Consider the following 24,259-nt stretch of genomic DNA (forward strand, 5'->3'; position numbering starts at 1 on the left):
GAGGCCCAAACAAAAAGGAGGTGATAGAAGAAAAAAAAAGGAGGGGCTAAAGAAAATTTCCCCTAATGTCAAGAGGAGGAATGAAGTAAAGGCATTTAAGGGCACTCTTAGTTGTCCACTTTAATAGGTTTGGATGAAAATCAAGAAGAACATTTAAATACCCTCCTCCATGACCCATCCACTCTACTCCAATGTGCCATCTCTCTCTTCACTACATCATAGTTGTGGAGATGATTAAAGAATTCTTGCTACCAAAGGGAGAGTTTAAGCTCAGGGAAGGCAATGAGGGCAAGGCTTTGAAGGAGATAGACCAACAGCCAGAACTATCTCTAGGACCCTCTCTTTCTCTCTCTGGGAAGAGCATGGAAGGCAATGCTGGGAGGAAGAGAAAGAGGAAGAGGAGGAATAGGTGGGATGAGCCACTCTCCCAAACTAGTGTACAACTTCAGCTTAGTAATGAACCCTTGCCATTGGACTGGGAGCAATACCTGGACCTACAAGTACTCTCTTTTTCTCTCCCTAGATGCTAGCAAGTGTAAATGCATATCCAAAGTGTGACCCACTAACAAAAAATTGCACAAAATTTGTTGTCTTCCAAGATATTTTCCATTCATGCTTTTGCTAGAGTACATAGTATAGTCTGTGATGCATCATTAACAGTACCAGACAAAAGTTTACATGAAAGAGTCACAAGATTTCACTAATTTTTGTTCCTACCAAAATGGAGAATGCCAACAGTCGTTTAGTACTGCTAATTTGTTCACTGTGTTAATATTGTACAATGTTACATCATGTGCATATCTAACCTCGGCCATGTTAACTGGTGGCAGTCGGGTAGGATGTACTACTTGAACAGGAAGACCATGGAGAAGAGTTGGATCAGGCCCAAAGAAGAAGAGCACCAGAATTTGAGCTTGGAGCTCAACATATCAACCCTTCCAAGCTCACAAGTGACTGCCAAATCTTCTGCTCGGCAGGAACCAAAGAAGCGTGTGGATTTAAACGGCAAAATGGTTGCCGTCGTGTGCATCAACTGCCATCTCCTCATCATAATAAACAGGTCCTCTCCATCATGCCCAAACTGCAAATACATGCATATATTGCTTCCAACGCCAATGCCTAGCACCTCCTCGCAAGACAGATGATATCAAGCCCTTAGAAACCTTCTCCACTAGTCAGCAGGCAGATGGCAGTAGAAATCTCTATGTTGCAGGACTGTCGGTTGAACATATGTATGTCAATATTCATAGAGCTAGATGGACATGTTTGCTGAATATGGACTTTCAATGTTACAAATGTTAGGAAAATTTGCACATAACACCATACACAAGCAAATTTGCAGTTCAACTCCTAATCTTCAATATTTGCACACCATACCCTACCATTTTACATAAAATAACAAAGAAGGACCCAACAAATTAGTTTTCCAAGAGAACTTAATGGTTGTCCTGGCTTAAGGAAGTCACAAAGAAATAAAGATAAATATCATATAGAAGAAAGAACCACACAATCAATCAAGCAGATGTCCATTCTATCACGTTGAGAAAACATTAAATGAGACAACAACGACAAACCCAGGCAAGTGGCCATGTGCCAATGTTATTGGAAGAACCACGTAACCAAATCTCTCATGATAAAGAGGTTTGTACATTCTTTTCACTAGAAACAGTTGTACATGCAAGTTGACACTATTGCAATGTTAAAATAAATAGTATGCACAAAATATTCTGTTCCCTCTGCTTGAACAACAGATGGATTTAAGGAAGTTATAATTTGGAGTGAGAAGAAATTGGAATCAAGTTCTTCTAAATAGGGAATCTTTCAAAACCTCTGTAGTTTGGAACATCTCTATATGCTGATGTTGAGGGGATGCTGTATTCCACATGCAAGGGGCTCATAAATGCTTAAATTACCCAGCGATCCAGACCGTGTTTAGATTTCTCCAGTTATTAGTGAGGTCCAGTGATTGAAGAAACAAAACTTACACCCCATATTAGCATAATGAGCCGCGAGTTGGAATAGAACAGTGGGTATTGGATTATTAAGACCTCTCCTATCATACAAGCAGACCTGAGTCCATCTGGATCAAGAAAAAAGATGAAAATAATAAAAGGCATGGATGAAGGGTAAACTACATGGCACAAAACCAAACTACTGTAACTTGGAGGTTATATTAACATTGATGATGGGGACAAGACACACAAGCTTCACGTGGGTGTTTGATTTAATGCAAGATTAGGATTCCTATAATCCATCGAGTTGGGTGGTTCAGTTGGTTTGCAATCTTGTAAGAGAATTGAGCGTTATCAATGTCAAGTCCAGTTTTTGAAAAGAGTTGGGTGGTTCAATTGGTACACAATCTTGTAAGAGAATTGAGTGTTATCAATGTCAAGTCCAGTTTTTGAAAAGCATGGGATGGCTTGGAAGTGTCATGTAACCAATGAGACAGTTGGGACATAAGAGAATTGAGTTGGGTGGTTCAGTTGGTTTGCAATCTTGTAAGAGAATTGAGTGTTATCAATGTCAAGTCCAGTTCTTGAAAAGCATGGGATGGCTTGCAAGTGTCAAGTAGCCAATGAGACAATTGGGACATAAGTTGAAGTCCTGTAGAAGTTGTGATAATAGCTCCCTCTACCTTGTGGATCAACATAATTCACAAGATACCTAAAAAGGTTGAGCTCTTATGTTCAAGTTTCAGAAATGGCATACATAACACATGCAATTGTAGCACCAAAAATTAGTTGGTTAAATCTGATAAATCTGTTTCCATAAATTCTTAATGAGATGCAGGTTCAAAGGTAAGTATCAACAATCCAAAAATAGTTTCTCCTATTTGCAACCCACTGGTTGTCTTAATAAATAAAAATTAACTAATAAGTAAATGTCTTAGAATATATAGGGCTCCTTGAGAGAGACCTCCTCAGGAGTCCCAAGCAAAATTGGATTCAATTCTAGCCAGTTTCTCATCATCAATTTGACCACCTACTATACTATCATGCATCCTACTACTCGATCTGGTTGCTTAAGCATGCTTGTTACCAACTCACTAGCAGCTTTCAAGCACCCAATTTTGCTGTTCTGTGATGCATTGTTCTACATTGTCAACTGCTATCATAGTATCATGTATTCAAATTGTAGCAGTCTTCTAGAATTAAACCATCATGAACAAGAAGATAAGATACCAACAAATATGATATCACCCCAAGCAGTCCATGTTCTCTTTAGCCACTCAAAAGTGGTGCGCATATGCAACATGCAATGGATCTCCAAGTAGTTCCATGTAACTAGTAAGACAGATCCAACTCAACAATCTAACTGAGATTCTCAGATGCAACAATCATAGTTAATTATTGTCAAGTATGCTGTATAGAGTAGCAATATTATAGTCAAGAAGCCAAGTAAGAATCCATGACCACAATAGACAACTGAAGAAGAAAATTGAAACAAAAAGGGTACCAACATACCTGCTTGGAGTGCAGGTGATTTTGTCTAAGTATGAATTGGGTCGAAAGCCTACATCTTTCTGGATTTGCTTAGCCCCTGTGCCTTGTCCGTTGATTTGCATGCACAGCGTGACTCATGAAACCAGTTAACATGACTTATGAGCAAGCCTCCCTTCTACATCCATAGATCACCAGTACAGTGTTCAGCAAGATGCGGAAAACAGAATGTATAACAGAAACCTTGACTGCTCCAGATATAATGACAGCAAATCTTCTTCTCAACTTCAAGAGGAAGTTCTTTAGCTCGTGCTCTAGTTACAAAGGTTTGTGTAGGCAAGAGTTATCAAGCTTCACTGTACAGTTACATAAAAAGATTAGGAACAAAATGAAAGTTGATAATTCTTCAAGATAATGCATGTCTTTGAGTCCCATCATAAATGAATCCATCACAAAAGTTAAGAAAAGATTACATGTTGCACAAACTTTATGAGACAATCACTTGCAGTAACAAATAATAAGAATGAGCAGTCATCATTAAAGAAACAACACTGCACTGTACAATTTCTAATCTATTTCAATATGCACAATGTCCAACCCACTGCACTTTATGCCATCAGATACACCAGCACTATAATCAAATCCCATGCTTGAAGAACAAAACAGTCTGCAGGGAGCTCATGGCTTTCAAAGTGGTGTGTGAATATCCACAGTATGTATGATTTCTTCAGATATATATCACCTTTGAAGGTGGACCACATAAGAGAAAATCTTTGGTGCTTGATCCAAGTTGGTGGAACTAAGCAGGTTGAGTTACACCCAAGTTAGCTGCAACCAAGAGAAATTCATCAGCTGTCACCCAAGGAGCTCATAAATAGATTTGCAGATATGCTGGTGAATTGCTGCTCAATGCCCTGCCCCAGAAGAGCCCAAGGACTTGAGCAACCATACAATTATTCTACAGCATGAAGAAATGGAGATAGAGTGAAAGAAAATTATTCAGAGACAGCCTGCCAATTGACTGTAGCAGTAAAATATGCAGCTCTAAAGAAACCTACTAAAATGGCTAAGATTTTGGAGCTTTTTTGGTCTGAGGTTAAGTTCCGAACTTAATTAATTGATCTTATTTTTTAGTCTTAATTTTTTTAAAAAGTGAACTTAGTTAGGTATCAAAAAATATTTGGTTATTGAATCAGGTTAAGGATCCCTGAACTCAAACCAAACAGGCCCTTAGCGAATAAAAGCTAAAAATGCAAGTTGAGTAGGACAGTAAAGTGACAAAATTTGCAACTTATGCATTACCAATAGATTTCTTGGCATGCCTTACGTACCAGATAGAATACCTCCCGTTGTTGTTGAGTGTTTGGTCAATTTTCATATCTGGTTGACTCCAACTCTGTCTCAACAATTTCCAAGGATTAAAATTAGGACAGACAGCTAAATAACTTCATAATCACAAGTCATGTTGTCAACAACTTATATTCAACCAACTTTTTCATTTTTATGAGCCAAGTTGCCTATTGAAGCATTCAAGGCTTCTCTTCTTCTGGTTTGGATTTGGCGCACACATTCAGCAACTAAGACACTAAATTTTGGGACAGTCTTGCTTGTGGACATATTAAGTCCTGCCTTTTTCAAAGCTTGAGCGATGCCCCTCTGAGCCCTCTGATAGTGTACACAGCAGAGTGAGGGTGTTGCAGCTCTTAGAACTGGCTTCCCACATACAATTTGCCCTGTTTGTGCACTAACAGAATAACACCATAGAAATAATTAGTAACTATAAGTAAGAGTTCACAAAGGTAATGGAAGCTCAAAATAAAAACACGATTAATAAATTGATTTAATGTGCCGTAGGAACAAATAACCTGAATTACTGAAATGTTAGTCCATTTATGTTGATCAAAAGTAGACTTGACCAATTAAAGACATTTCATCCTCTATGCGCCTTATAGATTTACCATGACCAATCTCAACAATGTGAAGATGAGAATAATGAAATGAATTACCAAGATATAAACTTACTCGGTAACATTTAGTTTCCTACTTCAAGATATGATCCATACACTTCAGGGCTTCATGAAAACAATATGGCTATTATGTAATCGTTACAATGTCGTAGAATAAACTTTATTACAATTTGACAAACCCCATTATATGTCTCAGGAATAAATGAAATACGAACTACGTGGCACCACATAAGAACTCCTTAAATGTGCGTTTCAGTTCTAACATACATGAGAGACATGATCCAGGTGCAAAGCATTCCGCAGGATTTTGGGGAGAAAAGGTTTACATTCTGATTAAAGTAAGAGAGAGGAATGAGAAGTTATGAACCAAGTAAAGAAAAGGAAGAAAATAATAGAACAGGTTAATGGTGTCTCAAAGTATTTAAAAACCTTCGAACTCCTAGATGTTAGAAAAATAAATAATCCCCACAATAAATGAAAAAAGTCTGACAAATCACCAAAAGGAGTAGCTGATGTGGGTGAATATTCTAAGAAGATTGTTTTGTAACAAATAAAGGCACCTATTGAATGGCCACTTAGTTTATCAATCATTGTTCTCCATTTTTATCATTTTTATATGCCTAGCAAGTTCAACTAACAGTTTTTTAAATTATATATTTTTAGATTTACTTCATTTACATTCTGAAGGCAACTTCAGATTGGCGACTGAGATTTTCTTACATACCATTTTCCTTCTGAGTTATTCCATATTTTCCTGGTATCAAATAAGTTAAATATATAAATCCACTTAAAGAAAAGAAATCAGAACATGCTACTAAACAGGACTAACGATGTTTATAAGTTTTTTAACTATTACACAGACCAAAAGTTAGGATACCATTAAAACGTAGATCCAAGAAAAGAGAAAAATAGTCAAATAAGAGAATGAATCAAAAGATAGATATGACTGATTTACAAGTTCTAGAAGTTACTGAAGAAACATATAAAGAGAAGAAAGAAGAACGGTAACTATGTGAAGAAAAAAAAAAACCAAAGTTTGTATTTACCATCAAAATGCTGGGATAAAGCAACACATTGCATAAATGAAGGACAGAACTTGGGTACTAAGGGCATTCATTTCCGCAGTTACAGATGCATTTAGATGATTAAGTTGTATAACGCCATAGGCCTAGGTCCCTTTCAAGACATCTTTGCTTAGATGACTAGTCCTAGGAGTTGCGAGATATCCAAAAATCCTTAACAAGAAGTGAGGTGCTCCTAAAAAGAGAAAATTTCCGCAGTCCAGAAGCAATACCTCTTGATAACAAAAGTGCAGGCCTTGTACAGCGTCTGCTTCGGATCGGACAGTATGTGCGGGTGGCAATACCTCGTTAAGGGCATAGCCTTTGACTTACATCCCGACAACGCGCACCGTCTCCTCTCACCCTTCTTCAAACCCCCATTCTCCCCAAATCCTAACCCTAACAAATTCCCCTCTCCGTTTTCTTCCTCCTCCTCCACCGCCGCCTCCTCCGTAGGGCTCTTCCCGTACTCCCAGTAGTAATCCCTGTGCTTAACCCTCACCTCCTCCACCAAGGCCCAGTAATGGCGACGGTAGCAAGCCGCGAGCTGCCTCAGCCGCCGCGATCTCCGCCGAAGCACCTCCTCCCGTGTCAGGAAGGCGGCAGAACGCAATGCCGCATCCTCCTCCGACCCCTCAACATACACCCCCACCTCCGCCGCCACCGCCGTTTCGTCGCCGGTGGCCGGTACAGATACAGGGCAAGGGTTGGGTTTAGGGCTCGCATCCTGCGGAGGTGGGACAAGGGGTTCCCTCTTGGGATGTCTGATGCCCATCTCTCTCTCCCTATCTTCTCTCCCTCCTCTCCTTCTTGGAGTTCTCTCCTCTTGGAAAGCGAGGAGCGACAGAGACGGGTCGGTGTGAAGGTTTGGTAGTTCCCAAAAAAGGAAAATTTAGGTCCTTTCTACATATACACCCTTGTGAAATAAATTATTTGTGTACATACCCTCCTAACTCGGAATTTTTCACATATAATCCTCAAATATGATTTTTTTTCATGAACACCCTTCAACAACCTTAATTTTATGGTCCATTCAAAATTACCCTGCCATTTCCACTAAATTACCTGAAAAAATCACCATGATTATACTCATTAACCCAATTACACTTACAACTGTTTCTTGATCAAATCCCTAATTACTTGCTTTAATTAGATTAATGTTTCCTTAAATTTATATTCTTAAAATATATGTTAGCGATAAAGCAAAGATTCTTTCCAACTCGCCACTTTTAACGGGGGGAAAACAGTAGTGTAAGGTTGATGAGTCTAATTTGTGCAGACTAATCCATTTAAACCTTTCCCAGTATAAATAATTTCTCTTAATTGGATTTATTTATTATGTGATACTTGATAGATCCAAGCACAGCATTGCCGACTTGTTCATATTTATTACCATATATTTTTTATGGCTATATTCTTATAATCTCCACCTTGGGTATTCTTGCTTCTTGATCCAACAATGGCGATTCCCATTAGTTTGTGGAGCCATAGTTGCTTGGTGATAAGACTAGCTTGGATTCCTTTATATATATACATATATTGAGGGATAGCTTTCTTCAATTGCTTACCTCTAATCTAAGTTTACTCTGTTGATTAATGAGAAACATCTTCGTGGTTTGTGATAAAATTGTTAGATAATTGATTAATTTAAAAACTTAAGTTATTAAATAACAGTTAAATAATGTATATTAGATTCTTTTTAACCTGTTATATAATACTGCTAACTAGAATTTTAGGGAATAAATTGGGTCGGCTAAGTCTGAACTCATGTCCTCTAGAAAAAACTAGCTATGATCTCAAGTTAGATAACCGGTTGACATTTAATCAATAATGTATAATATACTCATTAACAAAAACAACCAGGATATGTAGCATCTCAAAAGGATCCAAGCAGTTACTAAGTTGAAGAGTACTTACCAAAGTGTAAGTCCACCAACCACCTTTGCAATCAACTGCTGTATATATGTGTACTTTGCCATCATGACAACTAAACCTTTTTGGAATATAGATGTCAAAGAAGCAGAATCAGATGCAGGGGTAAAGCTGAAGGAAGCACAGTCTTTGGCAATCCAAGATACTCATCTTGCTCGAGGCACAAAGAATCATCACTGCATTAATCCTCCATATATAGGCCATTGGTTTGCAGCATGCATGGACTTATAAACACCTTTGTACCTTCAGACAGCAGAGGAGCAGCGGATCAAACAATGCCGCAAGAGGGCTTTGGGAAGCTCTGCTTTCACCAGGATCCGGCCCCCGGCTCGGTCGTCAAAGGGCAAGTCATCGTGACACGAACATTAGGGCGGTCGAACCCCGGACGATCGACGATTCTCCGTTTGTATAGCAGCACTCAAGTTGATATCAGTAAGTGAATCAGTACTTATCCATCTCCGCATTGATTTGAAGGATGTCCTACTTGATGCGTTCTTCTTGTTATCTTTATTCTGCGCAAATATGAGATTCTGATACACGAGATCTTAAAGCACTTGTTATGATTTAGAACTAAGGCGAGATGATGGGTTTTCGATTGTTTGTTATATAGAGACAGGCAAAGGGAAGCTAAGTAAGGGGGCACATCTCAAGCATGGCAAGAACACCAAGCATGGGAAGATCAAAACCAAGACATACCGCGTCACCTTCAACCTCGAGGCCGATTTTGGAACCCCAGGCGCCGTTGTCGTGAAGAACGGGAACAAGAGCGAGTTCCATCTCAAATATGTTTCGTTGCTCGTATCCGAGGATCGGAGTATCCAGTTCGACTGCAATTCGTGGGTGTATCCGTTCAAGAAGACGAAGATTGAACGCCTGTTCTTCGTTAATACGGTGAGCTCTAATTTAGTACAGAGTAATGACTAAAAATACTATATTATTTCTTGAAATACAAAGTGTAAAAGATTTACCAATACTGATGGTATCCATGCATCGTTGATATATATACATATTCCTCCACGTATGTATTTTTTTTTTCCAGAGTTATCTGCCGGCCCACACGCCGTCGGCTCTGCGAAATCTTCGGCGAGAGGAGCTTCAGAGCCTGAGAGGAGATGGAAGGGGAGAGAGGAAGCCATGGGAGCGGATATACGACTACGATTACTACAACGATCTCGGAGAACCTGACAAAGGACAAGACCACGTCCGGCCAGTCTTGGGTGGAACGATGACACACCCTTATCCTCGCAGGATAAGGACGGGTCGACCTCTCAGTGAGATAGGTAACAATGTAAACTATATATATACATATATGAATCACTTACACATACACTAACACTCGCTGCTCCTCTGATTAACCAAAGATGGGGTCACGGAGAAGCGCCACAAGTTGATCAACCTCGACTTCTACGTGCCGCCGGACGAGCGGTTTAGCCCCGTCAAGCTGTCGGAGTTCATCACCAACGCGGTCCAAGCCGTGGTGCACTTTGTGATCCCCGAAGTTGGCAGCTTATTGCAAGGAGACATCAACAACTTCAAGTCATTCGAACAGCTAACGAAGGACCTCTACTCCAAGAAAGAACAACAACAAAAGCGACAACCTTCTGCATTTGAGGGCGTCATAATGGAGAAGCTGAAGCCTCTCATTCCTGAGGAGATTTACAAGGAGGTTGCTTCTAAGATCAAGGAATATCCTGTCAAGTTTCCAGTTCCACAAGTGATTGCATGTGAGTGGAATTTTTTTCGTTTTTTTATTTTGGAAATTTATAATTTGTACCTGACTTTAGTATTTTTATTTTTAAAAATGAAAAACTAATTTATATAAGTTTACTTAACTAGTCTATACGATAATGGTTAAGCTTGAAGCGTTTCAGAGGCAATAAAAACAAAACATAGGGATGAAAGTAGAGTGCTGATGTTAATATAAGAAAAACAAGGGTTAAATTTCCTTTTTAGTTTTAGTATCATTTTTAGTGGATCTTTTATGCAGCTGATGAGAACGCATGGAGGACTGACGAAGAATTCGCGCGCGAGATGCTCGCAGGGCTTAACCCGACTATGATCAAACGCTTAGAGGTAATAAAGAAATAATCGCAAGTTTAATCCTTTCCAAATATATCTGAATAAGGAACGCCTCAATCTTGCGAAGGTATCAAAAAGATTGTTTCTTTATCTTGAGGTAATTATCTTAAGAATATATGTATACTGTGACCAGGTCTTTCCACCTGTTGGAAGAGGAGGGAAGCAGAGCTCCATTACTGCCTCCCATGTAGAAGGCCAGCTTGAGGGCTTAACAATTCTCCAGGTTGGTGTATATCTCTTCTCAACTTCTGCATAGACTTTTGGGGTGGAATTTTGGCAAATTATCGCATGAATTTACGCACGTACTGTTCAGGCTATGGAGCAAAACAGGATCTTCATTTTAGATCACCATGACTATCTAATGCCGTATCTACGGCGTATAAACGCGCAAGGGATCTGCGTCTACGCCTCGCGTACTCTTCTGTTTCTAAAGAAGGATGGAACTCTCAAGCTCTTGGTGATAGAGCTTACTTCACCTGAAGATGACGAGAAGAAAGAGACGAATAGGGTGTTCTTGCCCTCAATCCAGGGCAGCGAGGGAGCTGCGCTGTGGCAGCTTGCCAAAGCTCAGGTTGCAGTCAATGATTCAGGATACCATCAGCTCATAAGTCACTGGTGAGTCAGAACTCAACTGAGATAAGTGTGATTTAGGAATACTGACATATACTGTAATCTCAATTCTTTCTCTTTGATATTGATGGTTCTAGTTTTTATACAGGCTATTCACACATGCAACTGTTGAACCATTCATCATAGCAACAAGAAGGCAGCTGAGCTCAATGCACCCCATCTATAAGCTCCTTGACCCTCATTTCAAGGACACCATGCATATCAACTCTCTTGCGCGCAGTGTGCTTCTCAATGCGGGAGGGATCCTGGAGAAGAGCATGTTCCCGGGCAAGTACGCAATGGAGTTATCCTCGTCAATCTATGACGACTGGAGCTTTGAAGACCAAGCTCTTCCTCAGGACCTTATTAAAAGGTATAATTAATTTGACCATCAGATCAATGAATATATCTAATGAATCTATGATTCTTTTTTCAGAGGTCTGGCCATCGAAAATCCCGGCAGTCCCTCAGGCGTCTCTCTCCTCATCGAAGACTACCCGTACGCCGTCGACGGCCTCGAGGTCTGGACCGCCATAAAAACGTGGGTCGCCAACTTCTGCGCGCATTTCTACCACGACAACGCCGCGGTGATTGTTGACGAGGAGCTCCAATTGTGGTGGCGCGAAGTGCGCCACATCGGCCACGGCGATAAAGGCGTCGACGAAGACGACGGCTGGCCCCCACTTAACACCGTCCCCGACCTGACCCAGGTCCTGACCACCCTCATCTGGACCGCGTCGGCCCTCCACGCGGCCGTCAACTTCGGCCAGTACGCCTACGCCGGCTTCCCCCCGAACCGGCCGACCCGGTGCCGCAAGTATATCCCCTCCGAGGGTACGCCGCAGTTCGCGGAGTTTATAAAGGACCCGGACCGCTACTTCTTCGAGATGCTGCCGGACCGGTTCACGACGACGCTCGGGGTGGCGCTGATCGAGGTGCTCTCGGGGCACGCCGGCGACGAGGTGTACCTCGGGCAGCGCACGTCGGCTGGGTGGACCGACGACGGGGAGGTCCTGCGGCTGTTCGAGGAGTTCGGGGAAAGTCTGAGGAAGGTGGGGAGAAGGATAGAGGAGAGGAACAAGGACGCCAAGCTCAAGAACAGGAGAGGCCCGGCCAAGGTTCCGTACACGTTGTTGTATCCGGACACTTCCAATGTTGGTGGTGAGAAGGGCGTCACCGGAAAGGGGATTCCCAATAGTGTGAGCATATAATAATTAATTATCTATTTGCTAAGGTTGTGACGTGAGAATTGAGATTGCTTTGGGATTTGTTCATTCGTAAGGAGGTATAATTTGTGGGTTTGATTGTTTGGTTTGTTAGTTTGCTTACGTTTGAGGAGGAAGATTGTTGTCTGTCTATGTAGCTAATGAAGTTATCTTATTAAATTTGATTGTCGATTGGCACATTAGCATTAATATTTAGTGGATTTTTTATTAAAATATATATATGTTTAATTTGGTCTTTGTGCGTTAGTTTATCTCTTTTCTTTCTTATTCGGATCCGGATTTCACAAACCCGTATCTACATCCGTTAATTCCCCCCCCCCCCCCCCCCCCCCCCCCCCCGTCTTAAACCCCTTCTAAATCCTAATTCCGCTCCAGCGCTTTCCTTTTGCGTCGCCATCTCGTCTTCCCGACCCGAGCCAAACTGGATTAGAGCTTAGCTTTTAATATGTATATAAAATAAATAATAATAATAATAATAATAATAATAATAATAATAATAATAATAATAATAATTTGAGTGATTAGAAGTTTAGAACTATATATATATATAATCTAAAACCCCTAATTATTTCGTTACCGTTCCGGTTCTTATCTCGCCCAAGCTCCTCAACTCTCCCTCCTTTTCCTCCGGCAAACACGCCGCCGCCACCGGCGAGGTCGAGATCCTCCTCCGCATCGACTCGCCATCCGTCGGCCGCTCCCACGCCGCACCCCGTCCGGCGATGCGGCCTCGTCCTCGAGGCCATAGAAGGTGGATCCCTCGACTCCCTCCTCCTCCGCCGCGGCATCGTCTCCTCCGCACGCCTGTGTCGTCGTGGTGACTATGTTCCTGGGCTAAAGGACAAGGTGCTATCTTTTGTTTTTATGAGATTAGATCCTTGCTGAACTTGTAACTTGTAACTTAGGTTTTAATTTGTTATCCTCTTGCTTCCTGACATTAATCAACAGATCCATGTATGACTATGAAATCAATCTGACTGAGTTCTAGTAGTGACTGAAATTAATCTGACCAAATTCACTCCTACCGTATCGTCCACCGCGATATCAAGCCCTCCAACCTCCTCATCAAAGCCGCCGGCGAGGTCAAGATCGCGCGCTTTCTTGAGAGCTTGAGACGAGCCGACTCGAGCCAGCTAATTTGCTATCGAGCCGAGCAGAGCTAGCCCCAGCTCGCTCAAGCTCGGCTCGTTTACCCTCTAGCCATAAGGTACGATATCTTTCTACTCTTCCTCTCCTCCACCTCTCCCTTGAAAAACCCTAGATTTCTGATCTCAGAATCTATTGCAGCTCAATTCGCGGCGATGGTCTATTGCAGCCATTGCGGGGATTATTGCCCCGCCATTAAAGACCCCGACAAAGGATATATGTAAGTGATTATGCGCTCCCTTTTCCTTTCAATTTGGCGTTTCCAAAGCATTTCTTGATTCTCTGATCGGTGCTTGCGCCAGATGCTGTGGTATATGTGGAAAGATTCTCGATCAAGAAATCTATTCGAATGATCCCACTTTTACCAAGGATGGGGCTGGACAGGTTCATCGTTTTTTTAGAACTAGGTCTTCCTTTTATGGATTGGTATTAATTTGGTGATTCCTGACATGACGTTATTGTGCTGCAGAGTCGGTTGGCTGGTAATATTTTGAACAGTGTTGAGAGTGGGTATTCTGCATCACATGAGAGGACTTTAATGAAAGGTTTGTCAAGCTTCAGGTTACCTTTTGAATTAAATTATGTTAGTTAAATTAACCACCATTCTAATTCTTCAGGTAGAGATGCGATTAAGCATATTGTAAATAGTTTACATGTGAGTGGTGGAGATTCTATAATTGACCAGGCTCATCGGTTTTATCAGGTATGTCAATTTTCTTTTCCCTAGCTTTTTATTCCCAACCAACAGGCTACCTAAATCAAATATACTCTTATTGAAGTGAAGATAGCTGTTGACAAGAACTTCACAAGGGGTCGCAGGACATCTCATGTTGCAGCTGCTTGCCTCTACATTGCGTGTAGGTAAGTGTCACTTTAGAAGATTTTGGTGCTTGTTAGGCATGCAAGAGTCCCTTAAAAAATATTTTGCCTTTATTTTTATGTGATATTTACTGTTACAGTATTAGTAAATAACTAACTTGATGGCCAAATTTTTTTTTTTAAATTACACATGAATGTCTTCCTCTTTGTTTATTTCAGGAATAAGGTCAAGTTTAGAATAAATATTTCTCTTTATTATTCTCAAAATGAGATCTTTATTCTATGAATAACGATTCTTATGTTCACTTATATCCTGGAATAAGGGTATAATGATTACCTTTACTGCAATATAAAGTGAAGAAAAATATGTGAAAATTATATTTTATTTTTTATGAAATTATCATAAATACTCTTTGATTTAATATAAAGTAGGTTGATGAGATAAATATTAAGAGTAAATTAGTAATTGAGTTAGTGCGTGATATAAAATATAATTTGATGAATAGTATTTATAATCTAGAACATGGTTATTATGATGTTTAATTGTTATTCTAGAATAAAGAGTTATATTTCAGAATAAGAAAAAGATTATTTCTGAAATGAATGAAATAACTCTTTGCTGGAAGCATGTACTACTACTTTATATGTGAATGTGATGTTTTCTCAGAAATGCAGAAAATTTCATGTAGATGGGTATGTTCTTTTTGTAGGCAAAGTAAGAAAGCATATCTTCTTATCGATTTTTCAGACTACTTGGAGATAAATGTGTATGGGATCTTTTCTTTTCTCTGTCACTTTTTCCCTCTGATGTCAGATTAGTTTTTCTATAGATGCATACATGATGAACCATGCTCATCATGAGTTCTTGTTTCAGTTATGTGCTAGGTGCTGTATTTTTGCAGCTCTGTAAAATCCTACGCCTTGCAGAGCATCCGATTGTTCAGAAACTTATTGATCCCAGCCTTTTCATTCATCGATTCACAGAACGTAAGTGCAAGATGCATTTACTTACCTTTTGTATCATGTAGAAAATATTTACTTTGAGGTTTGATTCTGTATATATTTTGAGGTTTGATTCTATGAGAGACCTTAAAGATCTTTTGGTTACTTTTTCTTTAATAGCTGTAAACGTTTATGTTACTCTAAGATATGCATTTGTCTTTCCTTTGAGATTTTAGTCATATTTTTCCTTTATTTGCCCTTCAAGTCTTCTTCTATTTTTTTTTTTTTTTTTTTTCATTTGGGTTACTCTCTTCAGTTGAGGATTTATCTGCTGAAATATGTTCTCAGATTTAGCTGTGCAATCAGGCTAGGTTTCAACTCTCAACACATTAATGGAATATTATTGGTAATTTACCTCTTACCATCATAGGTCTATTGGGCGGAAAAAAGAATAATGCTGTCTCTGAAACCGCTCTGCGCATTTTAGCTAGCATGAAGCGAGATTGGATGCAGGCAAGTAATATTTTTTGGGGTTTTACTCTATATTGTTTACACTAATGAGCTTTTAATATATCTATTGCGGGCTCTCCATGTGTGATGGCTTGTTGCGTACTACAGACCGGGAGGAAACCAAGTGGCTTATGTGGTGCAGCATTATATATATCTGCACTATCTCATGGCCTTGACTATTCTAAATCAGATATAGTAAGTTATGCTTATAACATGGAACAGCTCTACATTATGTGCTCTCTTTGGTATGACAGTTGTTCTTAAGAATTTGCAAAATATTGATGACTTATGTAGCAAGGTCATGTCTGGTTCCCTGAAATATGTTTTTCATCTCTGCATAAATAGTTAGGAACAGATGTTTCTCAAAGAGGGCCAGAAACATTCAGTACAAAACTGAGAACAACCTCATGCAACTGTGTTGGCATGTTGCTATACCCTCATCTAGGATGTTATATCTGTCGTGGTGCACTGCAGCAAGGACATACATTGGTAGATCTAGTCTTGAAAGAATTTACAATATTTCGTGGATTTTGTATGAAAAATATGATTTAAGGCTGATGACTGGCTGAACAGCTTAACCCTTGACTAAATGCCATATGCAATTGCTATTTGAAATAAATGATTAATTCCTCATTAAAGTTCAAGTGATTTGTAAATATACTGTTAGCAATTTCGAAGATAAGTACCAGTTGCCAACCACAGTGACATTTCACTATCATACTCTCCTGTTAACTGTTGCCAACTGTGCTTTTGTCTTATCAGGTAACTGTTGTACACATCTGTGAAGCGACGTTGACTAAACGCTTGATCGAGTTTGAAAATACAGAGTCTGGCTGCTTGACGGTAAGTGTCTGCTCGAACATTGAAGGCAAGCAAAGTAAAAACCTAGTCCTGATGTGCACTTTAGAACTACCAATAACTTATTGTTGGCAACTTTTGTAGTGGAATATGTTTTCAGAACTATCACATAATTCTTATAGACTGTTGAACATCGAAAACATGCAAAAAGAATGGAATAATAGATGAACAAAGTTTGTTCGAGTTAATTTTCCATATGGATTACAAGTGATCATAAAAGCAAGATTGTATCAAAATATTAACTTTTATCTTTTACGCTGCAAGGGTTATGGAAGTAAGTTCTGTTGCATTTCCAGCTCATTTCTTGATTACCTTGCTTTGGTTTAGTATTTTTTTGACCTTCATCAAAGAACTGGTCTAGCTTACGCATTCCCTTTTGCTTTGTAGATTGAAGAATTTTTAATGAGAGCAGATGAACTTGATCGGGAGCCCAACTCAACTCAATTGCCAAAACCTGGAGAAGTGCTATGCAAACACAAGGATAGTGAAGAGCAGCATTTTGCCCATGGACTTTGCAGAAAATGCTATAATAAGGTAAATATTTTTTTCTTTCTCCATTTTTATGCATACCAATATTTGGATGTCTGGGCTCATCATGCTTACCATGGTCTCAACAGTTCATCAAAATATCAGGAGGACTTGAAGGTGGTGCTGAACCTCCAGCCTTCCAGCGTGCTGAAAGACAAAGAGCTGAAGCTGCCAAAAAGGAGGCAAAGATGAGAGAATCACATCATGACAAGCAACACTTTGACAAGGATAATAACTCCATTCATGTATGTCTTGAGCTTCTCATGATATTTAGTTTCAACATCTTAATGCTTTATTGATCCTAGCTGAACGTAAAAGTTGATTATTTGATTATTCTCCTGGACTTTGGTGCTCTTTATGACTGCATACTGATATTAATTATGTGCAATTTCAGTAGGACGCTCTTTTATCTATGTCAAGATATGTGAAGCTCCCTCACCATTTTGCTATTAGCTGACTTTCAGCATCATACTTGCATTTTTTTAGTTGCAATGATCTTGACTTCTTATGGCTAGAATTTTTTTTACTTTGCTGAATATATTTGTTAGTACATGGGGGAATGTATTTGTAGTTATAGTACTGGGGGCTGTTGAATTCATTGGCAATTAGCGGCTGCATATATAGCTACAATATTGTCGTCATCTTTTTGCTGCAAATGATTTTCAGTAAATCTACAACATAGGGTTCCAAAAAGAGGTAGATGATCCTATAAATTAGAGCAAATACATATACCTTGGCACTCTGACTTTGTTCTTGTTATGGGTTCCACTTATATCTAGAAGATAAGTTTGTGGATGTGAGACAGCGAGAGGAATGAGTTTACCAACGTCAAGTTAAGGTGAAAGGATATAATTACAGGAATGAAGCTAGATCAGAAGCTGCAATATGGTTGACATGGACATAGATCTTGCAAGTTGACATGAATATCGATGCCTATGATCATATCCTGTATTATTTGAGGGGACTCTATAGGTGTGTCTTTCTAGTGTCCAGGTGTCTGTTTTAAGAACTGGTTTGTCTAGAATAAAAATGTCAGACTTTACCCCAGGTGCACATGTCAACATAATCATTAACTGGAAGTTTGGGAGGTGCAGAAGCAAGCTTCCAGAAGCTGAAGCTCGGTCTTTGTAGCCCCTTTCAACATGTTAAAAATCCCTTAAATGACTTGTCGTCTGAACCAGCTTTTCCTCCACTTCATTCTAGATCAACATAAAAGAAACCTACTTGACACAACACCAAGCATGTTCACTAGCGTATTGGCCCTAAGCACTCCCAATGGAGATGGGACTTCCTGTGTTGAAGTAAGTTATTGATGTTGTCTGACTGCTGTAGATGTTTATTGTCTCTGACTGTTGTCTTAGTCCCCCTTTTTGTGTTTGGACATGGATGTCAGTTCTGTACTGCATAGATAGTAGCAGATTTTAATTTTTAATTTCTGCCATTTATGGTCTCTGTTTGCTGCTGCACAGGACAATAACGGAGCAAACTCTATCAAATTTACTTCAGATGAAGCTGGAAATGGGACACGAGCCTTCAAAGATCCTGAAAATAGTGGTACGTCACTATGTTGGTTTGTTTGACATGCGTACATAAAAGAGACGTCTTAATATGTACACACACACACACTGTTGCTTATATGGTTATAGTTCTTATTAAACTCAATGTTTTTTTAAGTGCTTTTGCAGGCTGTGAGGCTGTGGATGCTTCTACCTGCAAAGAATCACAGGATCAGAATGAAAAAACAGTTGATGAACAGGAAAGCCTTTCCGATATTGATGATGTTGAGGTGCCTTATCGTAAATTTATATTTTTCCTTTCTACTTTCTTGTTGAGCAACTGTTTTCGGTTTCTTGCCAACTTTACGTTTCATGTATCCGTTGAGACCTGAATGGAGCAACATGGTTAATGCTAGAGTTTTTTACTTGACTTCTGAAAGAATTCTGTAGCTGTATAGTTAATGTTAAGAGTTTATAGGTTGATGGATACCTTCACAATGAGGAGGAGAAGCATTATAAAAAAATTATCTGGGAAGAAATGAATAAAGAATATCTTGAGGTAGTTATACTAATTCTTTTTGCTGGTGGTTATGCCGGCTTTCTCAATCTTGTTACTGTATGTGAAAGTGGTGTTTTATTCTTACAGGAACAAGCAGCTAAGGAAGCTGCTGCAGCAGCAAAAATGGAGGCCTTTGAAAACAGTTCTGAAGATACAAAGCAACGTATAGCAAATCTACAGAAATCTAGGAAGGTATCCGTTGCACCTCCACTTTAGCTTGTTTAGTTCTCTTAGGCCTTGTTTGGTTTAAGGCTAAGTGCCGAATCCAATTAATTAGTGTTATTTTTTAGTCTTGATTTTTTTTAAAATAATTGATTAGATATAAAAAGGATAAAAATATGTTTAGTTACTGAACCAGTTTAGGGTCTTTGAACCAATTCAGAAAAAACCCTTAAACTCAGAGCAAAAAAGCCCTCAAACTAAAGCAAAAAAGCCCTTAGCGCTCACTTATATTTACTTTTGTACTAGATTACCTTATCTATATGCTTCATGTATAAGATGGAGCATCATGTTGTTGTTGGACCTAGTATGCAAAAAAATTCAGTTTCCAAGTCCTTTTATTGTTTTGTAATTGAAGTTATTCAAATACATTCTTCACTACAAGTTCAAAGCCTGCTAACTTTACATATAGAGCTTCTTTGATGCTAGGGCAAATTTCATGACGTGCAGTTTTTGGACATATCATTGACCATGTGCTTTCTATCTTTGATGTAGGAAAGAAGACAAAAACGTGCTGAGGAAGCTAAGAACTCAACTCCTGCCCGAAGTCCTTTTGAAGCAACATGCAACATGCTGAAACGAAAGGTATTGTTGTCCTTAACTCCTTATATTGATGACCGTCTTCCATGCTTCTCAATGTTGTAACTGTGCTAATGATCCGTATTATTCTTCTTTTTGAACTTTTTTCATATTCTTCTTCCCTTTGGATAAAAAGTGGTTTCATTGCAGGGCTTTGGGTCAAAGGTTAACATTGGAGCAGTAGGGTCGCTTTATACTGTATGTTTTGCTTCCATTTTAACAATGCTTCTTTCCCCCTATATACTGCATTGAATCTTCAGTCCATTATTGCTTTTGATTCTCATATGCAGTTTTGCAATCATCTCTCTTAAGTCACCAGCATCAGTAACCATCTTTTGAAGAAAAAACTATCAAATAGAATAAAGAAATGTGAAACCACCTTTTGACTATCTAAGAACGTTGATCTCCTTTTATGTTCAACTTCATATAATTGCTTGTTTTCTGCAATTAGCATGCTATGATGAATCACTCTTATCTACTAATAGTAGAACAATGAATAACCAATTATAATGCTTTAATTATTGCAAAGCTGATTTTTCTGAGCTCTTGTTTGGTTAATTTGTATAGGCTACATCCATCTTGATCTCTATTGTTTATTAGGACAGTAATGAGTACTTGTTTCGGACACTGTGGTGTGGTTGGGTTATTCCATGAACATTGTATGCTGATAGGTGGTTATCTTACAAGTTACAATATGCCGGGGGTTCATCTATTGGCTCTCCTAATGAAAAACCTGATTTTTGTTTCTTGATTTGACCATATCTTGAACATTACGCTATTCATCTGAATTTTGATCTATTCACATGCCTTTAAGATCTTTTATCATCATTTATTTTCAACAGGCTGGACAGGTAATTTCTTATTTCACCTTTTGATTTGGAACCAGTAACTATTTGCTCTTAGTTGTTTGCATTTGTGTGAGCAGTCTGACCAAGAAAACCTGAAGAAACAAAAGGCAGAACCAGATACTCTTGATTCTGGTGGAAACCCCAATGACATTAAGGAGAACAATGATGCACCAGATGAGGGAGATGCAGAAAATGGCAGCGAGGGTGAAGCAATTGATGAAGGTGGTGTTACCGAAGCTGACTTTGACGAGTATTATGAGAATGGAGATGAAGACTATTCATACCAAGAGGACTTTGATTTTGAGTAGTGGCATGAAACTGAAACGACCATCCTGTAACACCGGGGGAAAGGGAAGAGGACTTACTTTGATTATGAGAAACGACAGAAGGATCCTCTTATTGCACCACGCAACATCTCATGCTGCCTCACGTTCATTGCTTAATTATTGTGATGAAAGATAGCATTAAATTTGATGCTTCAACATTTCTTTTGGACTTGCCCCAACCATCTCCCGCCTCTGCAATCCGCTGGCATTAATGTATAGTATGAAATGAAAGAAATTTCAACCTCCTAGCTATTCAAGTTTTAAATTTGCTTACTGGTGCTGAACAAGTGGCATGTCGAATTAGTGATGTTGTAAGTGATTTGATAGACAGGCAGGGGTGTTCATGAGGGTTATGCATTTTCTTAATTGTAATATATCCAATGAGGTTTAATTTCACCTTGACCTATGGGATTAGGTGGATTAATATTGTGCACTAACTGGTGGGGGTAGGCTGATGGTGGTTATAGCTGCCACTGGTGTTAGATATTTCAGCTGTGTATTGTTTGTTTAGAAGGATGATATTAGAGATAAATTTTTTTGGCATTATATATATATATATATTGGCAGGCTCTTTTTTTTCGTAATTATTTATTCTCCTCCGAGAAAGGGTTATTTTGTATTAATCCCTAAATTGTTCACATTTTTGCCAAAGGAGCTTTACATTTTCCTTATAATACCATGGTATTATTTATATATCCCTACACAATTAGAGTATTAGATGGTACCGAAGTTAGCTCCATGGCAATTCAAGATATTAATTTCGATCTGTGTTAATTTTTATTAGGGATAACTTTTGACAGATAAGAGAATAAACGACCAAGATTCTATATCACAAACGACCAAGTAATTCAAAAACAAATACATTAATTCCTATCGATATGAACAATCTTATACTCAGGTGCAAACAACATAATCTCCATCTTGCAATAAAAGGACATAGAAAGAAAGGGAGGGGGTGCAAAATGCTATGGATCAACATAACAAGCTGAGATTGAAATCAAAGCCCAGGAGAACAAAAATAAGCAATTATTTCGCAACAAATTACAACTTCAGACCCTCAAATATTATTCAGCAAATGTCTCTTCTTGCAGCTCCATTTCAAGCAATAGCCATTAGACTCAATGGCCATGGCTTCCCTTCACAACTGTGACTGGGCAAGCGGCGTGGAGGACGATGTAGTTGCTAACACTTCCGAGCAACACACTGCACCAAATTCAAGTTCAAATCGTAGAATAAGTTCATATTGTTGGGGAAAGTAGAACTTTAGTGGAATAGATAAATAGTGGGTGAAGTTGGATGGACCTTTTAATGGGTCCTAATCCCCTGCTACCAAGCACAAGAGAGTCTAGCTTGAGATCATCCACTGCATCACAGAGCTTCTCCCTTGCATCACCCCAGTAGATCTTTGACAATACTTTAACCTGCATCCCAAATCCAAATTTATATCAACAAACTATTGAATTCTAAACCAAAATATGAATTGTTGAGTGTAAAAGTATTAGATTCCATCAAGTCAAAGCTTCACCCAAAAGATGAAAAGCAATCGTTTGTGATTAAACTTATCATGTTCTTTTCTCCATCCTCGCTTTAAAACCAACTATGCTTTGGTCCAATTGACTACTTTTACTTTTCTTTTCTTCAAAATTTGGGCTAAATAGGGAGGTAATTAATAGGTAAATCATAAGCAACTCAATACCTTGTTGGTCTTTGATGCGTTCTCCAATATATCCAGTACCTCCCTATCTGGATTGATCCCGTACTGCACTGATAAATTCATCTCCTTGAATTCATCCAGAGGAATCAAAGCTGCATATAGATAAAAAAATAAACAAATAATCATAACAATAACTGTAGACATATATACACATAGTTAGTAAAAGAGTTGTTACTGATGTTTGTTTCATACGTGATCCTCCTGTGCTCTCCCATAAGTTCTTCATTGTATGCTCACCCTTGCTCGAGTGCACATGGATCAAGATGATTAGATCATCGCTCCTCACTAGGTTATCGACGGCCCATTGCACCGCCAACTTGCTCGTCGGTGAGTAGTCCATCCCGATCCCTACCGTCCGTTCACCACCCATCTCTCTTCTTCTTCTTTTTCTTCTCTCTCGTTCTTTAGAGTTTCTAGCTCTCAATATGTTATAACTTACATAACGGTCAGCTATGTTGTCTCTTAAAAGGGAATATTGAAAATAGTGTGAGGTCACCCATGATCTTTATTCTATTCCAAGTGGGATTTATTCTACAAGGCCAATATGTTCTTTGATTAGGTTATTGGTCATTGCCAGCTTGTTGTGATCATAATCTATGTGATTGAGTCTTCATCTCTGTAGACTAGTGGAAATTATTAACCGGTGTGCAGCGGATCGTCTGCAAACCCAGTTGTAGGAATTTCTTGCATACAACTACTTGGCGGCCCGCGGTTGGCTACCGGCTGCCCTAATTGTAGGAATTTTAGTGCAGTTGGGGGTGGTTGTTTGGTTGTTTAGACTGCTGGAATTCTAGTGGGCACACAAGGGGAAGTGTTTTCATAATTCTGTGGGCTAATTTGAATACTATGATATGATTCCATTTTCTAGGGCATTATCTTTGATATGATGAGAATATGACTAGAAGTATCTCAAGTTGGTTCCTCCCAAGAAGCATTCAATGTATTAGAAGATTGAAGGGTAGGACTTGTTCAACCACACATGTCAAAGTTTGTGTGGATTTTAATATCCTCCACTCAGTTATTTAGTTGATTTTTTTTAATGACAATTATACATATCCAAAATAAACTAATAAACTGCATCAATATCTCTCAAGAATTGATATTGGCATGTATATACTTCACCCTTATTTTACCCTTTTTTTTATATGAATACATCTTGGAAGTAACAAAATTTTAAAATATTATCAAATTAATTATAGAAAGATAGAAATACTCTTATCTTAGTCTTTAATTTTATAGTTGTTAAAATTGCGGGTTTTAATAGATATACATACAAATATAAACTTTAGAAAGGTATACAGGAAGGGATCCAAGAAATAAATAAACAAATAAGGTCAAAAGATTGATTAGTCTAATTATCAAACAGCTTACAAAATAATATAATTGTTTGATTGCCTCTAG

The 24,259-nt window shown here is 38.9% G+C and overlaps 4 protein-coding genes across 5 annotated transcripts; 2 read left to right on the plus strand and 2 right to left on the minus strand.

The window, feature by feature from the left end:
* Positions 1-592: 592 nt before the first annotated feature.
* On the minus strand, positions 593-7,313 carry LOC140767709 (uncharacterized). Its single transcript, XM_073107716.1, has 5 exons — positions 6,702-7,313; positions 4,932-5,184; positions 4,772-4,836; positions 3,465-4,268; positions 593-1,215 (listed from the first exon to the last, which is right to left on the minus strand). Exons 1-4 carry the CDS (start codon positions 7,241-7,243, stop codon positions 4,265-4,267), a joined length of 864 nt encoding a protein of 287 aa, XP_072963817.1. The 5' UTR covers positions 7,244-7,313; the 3' UTR covers positions 593-1,215; positions 3,465-4,264.
* A 1,331-nt stretch (positions 7,314-8,644) lies between these two features.
* Positions 8,645-12,503, plus strand: LOC140762142 (linoleate 9S-lipoxygenase A-like). Its single transcript, XM_073099767.1, has 9 exons — positions 8,645-8,832; positions 9,011-9,291; positions 9,440-9,680; positions 9,762-10,124; positions 10,388-10,473; positions 10,613-10,702; positions 10,793-11,094; positions 11,198-11,461; positions 11,525-12,503. The coding sequence occupies exons 1-9, from the start codon at positions 8,676-8,678 to the stop codon at positions 12,297-12,299; spliced, it is 2,559 nt and encodes an 852-aa protein (XP_072955868.1). The 5' UTR covers positions 8,645-8,675; the 3' UTR covers positions 12,300-12,503.
* Positions 12,504-12,871: 368 nt separating this feature from the next.
* LOC140758598 (transcription factor IIIB 60 kDa subunit) lies at positions 12,872-21,710 on the plus strand. Of its 2 annotated transcripts, XM_073094820.1 has the most exons (21): positions 12,872-13,160; positions 13,263-13,521; positions 13,602-13,680; positions 13,763-13,844; positions 13,930-14,005; positions 14,078-14,163; positions 14,245-14,321; positions 14,990-15,046; positions 15,154-15,266; positions 15,652-15,734; positions 15,840-15,926; positions 16,494-16,574; positions 16,977-17,123; positions 17,207-17,362; positions 18,587-18,671; positions 18,803-18,903; positions 19,092-19,172; positions 19,260-19,364; positions 19,887-19,976; positions 20,121-20,168; positions 20,896-21,710. In XM_073094820.1, exons 3-21 carry the CDS (start codon positions 13,616-13,618, stop codon positions 21,124-21,126), a joined length of 1,851 nt encoding a protein of 616 aa, XP_072950921.1. In that variant the 5' UTR covers positions 12,872-13,160; positions 13,263-13,521; positions 13,602-13,615; the 3' UTR covers positions 21,127-21,710. The 2 variants fall into 2 exon arrangements, with proteins under 2 accessions (XP_072950921.1, XP_072950930.1); XM_073094829.1 differs by lacking the exon at positions 14,990-15,046.
* A 278-nt stretch (positions 21,711-21,988) lies between these two features.
* On the minus strand, positions 21,989-23,305 carry LOC140763812 (universal stress protein PHOS32-like). Its single transcript, XM_073102171.1, has 4 exons — positions 23,051-23,305; positions 22,841-22,950; positions 22,447-22,565; positions 21,989-22,347 (listed from the first exon to the last, which is right to left on the minus strand). Exons 1-4 carry the CDS (start codon positions 23,226-23,228, stop codon positions 22,263-22,265), a joined length of 492 nt encoding a protein of 163 aa, XP_072958272.1. The 5' UTR covers positions 23,229-23,305; the 3' UTR covers positions 21,989-22,262.
* Between the last annotated feature and the right edge of the window lie 954 nt (positions 23,306-24,259).

This window comes from Typha angustifolia, chromosome 1 (genome assembly GCF_048772165.1).
Source record: "Typha angustifolia cultivar Huaian chromosome 1, ASM4877216v1, whole genome shotgun sequence".
NCBI classification, from domain to species: Eukaryota; Viridiplantae; Streptophyta; class Magnoliopsida; order Poales; family Typhaceae; genus Typha; species Typha angustifolia.

Excerpts from the sequence above, each read along its gene's own strand:
- LOC140767709 (XM_073107716.1), bottom strand. The coding sequence starts at position 7,243 with ATGGGCATCAGACATCCCAAGAGGGAACCCCTTGTCCCACCTCCGCAG. Across the intron at positions 5,185-6,701 it reads TGCACTTTTGTTATCAAGAG|TGCACAAACAGGGCAAATTG; the intron begins GTATTGCTTCTG and ends TTATTCTGTTAG. Across the intron at positions 4,837-4,931 it reads TGGCTCATAAAAATGAAAAA|AGTTGGAGTCAACCAGATAT; the intron begins GTTGGTTGAATA and ends TTGTTGAGACAG.
- LOC140762142 (XM_073099767.1), top strand. The coding sequence starts at position 8,676 with ATGCCGCAAGAGGGCTTTGGGAAGCTCTGCTTTCACCAGGATCCGGCC. Across the intron at positions 9,681-9,761 it reads TCGACCTCTCAGTGAGATAG|ATGGGGTCACGGAGAAGCGC; the intron begins GTAACAATGTAA and ends GATTAACCAAAG. Across the intron at positions 11,095-11,197 it reads CATCAGCTCATAAGTCACTG|GCTATTCACACATGCAACTG; the intron begins GTGAGTCAGAAC and ends GTTTTTATACAG.
- LOC140758598 (XM_073094820.1), top strand. The coding sequence starts at position 13,616 with ATGGTCTATTGCAGCCATTGCGGGGATTATTGCCCCGCCATTAAAGAC. Across the intron at positions 13,681-13,762 it reads GACCCCGACAAAGGATATAT|ATGCTGTGGTATATGTGGAA; the intron begins GTAAGTGATTAT and ends TGCTTGCGCCAG. Across the intron at positions 19,977-20,120 it reads GCAACATGCTGAAACGAAAG|GGCTTTGGGTCAAAGGTTAA; the intron begins GTATTGTTGTCC and ends GTTTCATTGCAG.
- LOC140763812 (XM_073102171.1), bottom strand. The coding sequence starts at position 23,228 with ATGGGTGGTGAACGGACGGTAGGGATCGGGATGGACTACTCACCGACG. Across the intron at positions 22,566-22,840 it reads ACGCATCAAAGACCAACAAG|GTTAAAGTATTGTCAAAGAT; the intron begins GTATTGAGTTGC and ends TTTGGGATGCAG. Across the intron at positions 22,348-22,446 it reads GGATTAGGACCCATTAAAAG|TGTGTTGCTCGGAAGTGTTA; the intron begins GTCCATCCAACT and ends AATTTGGTGCAG.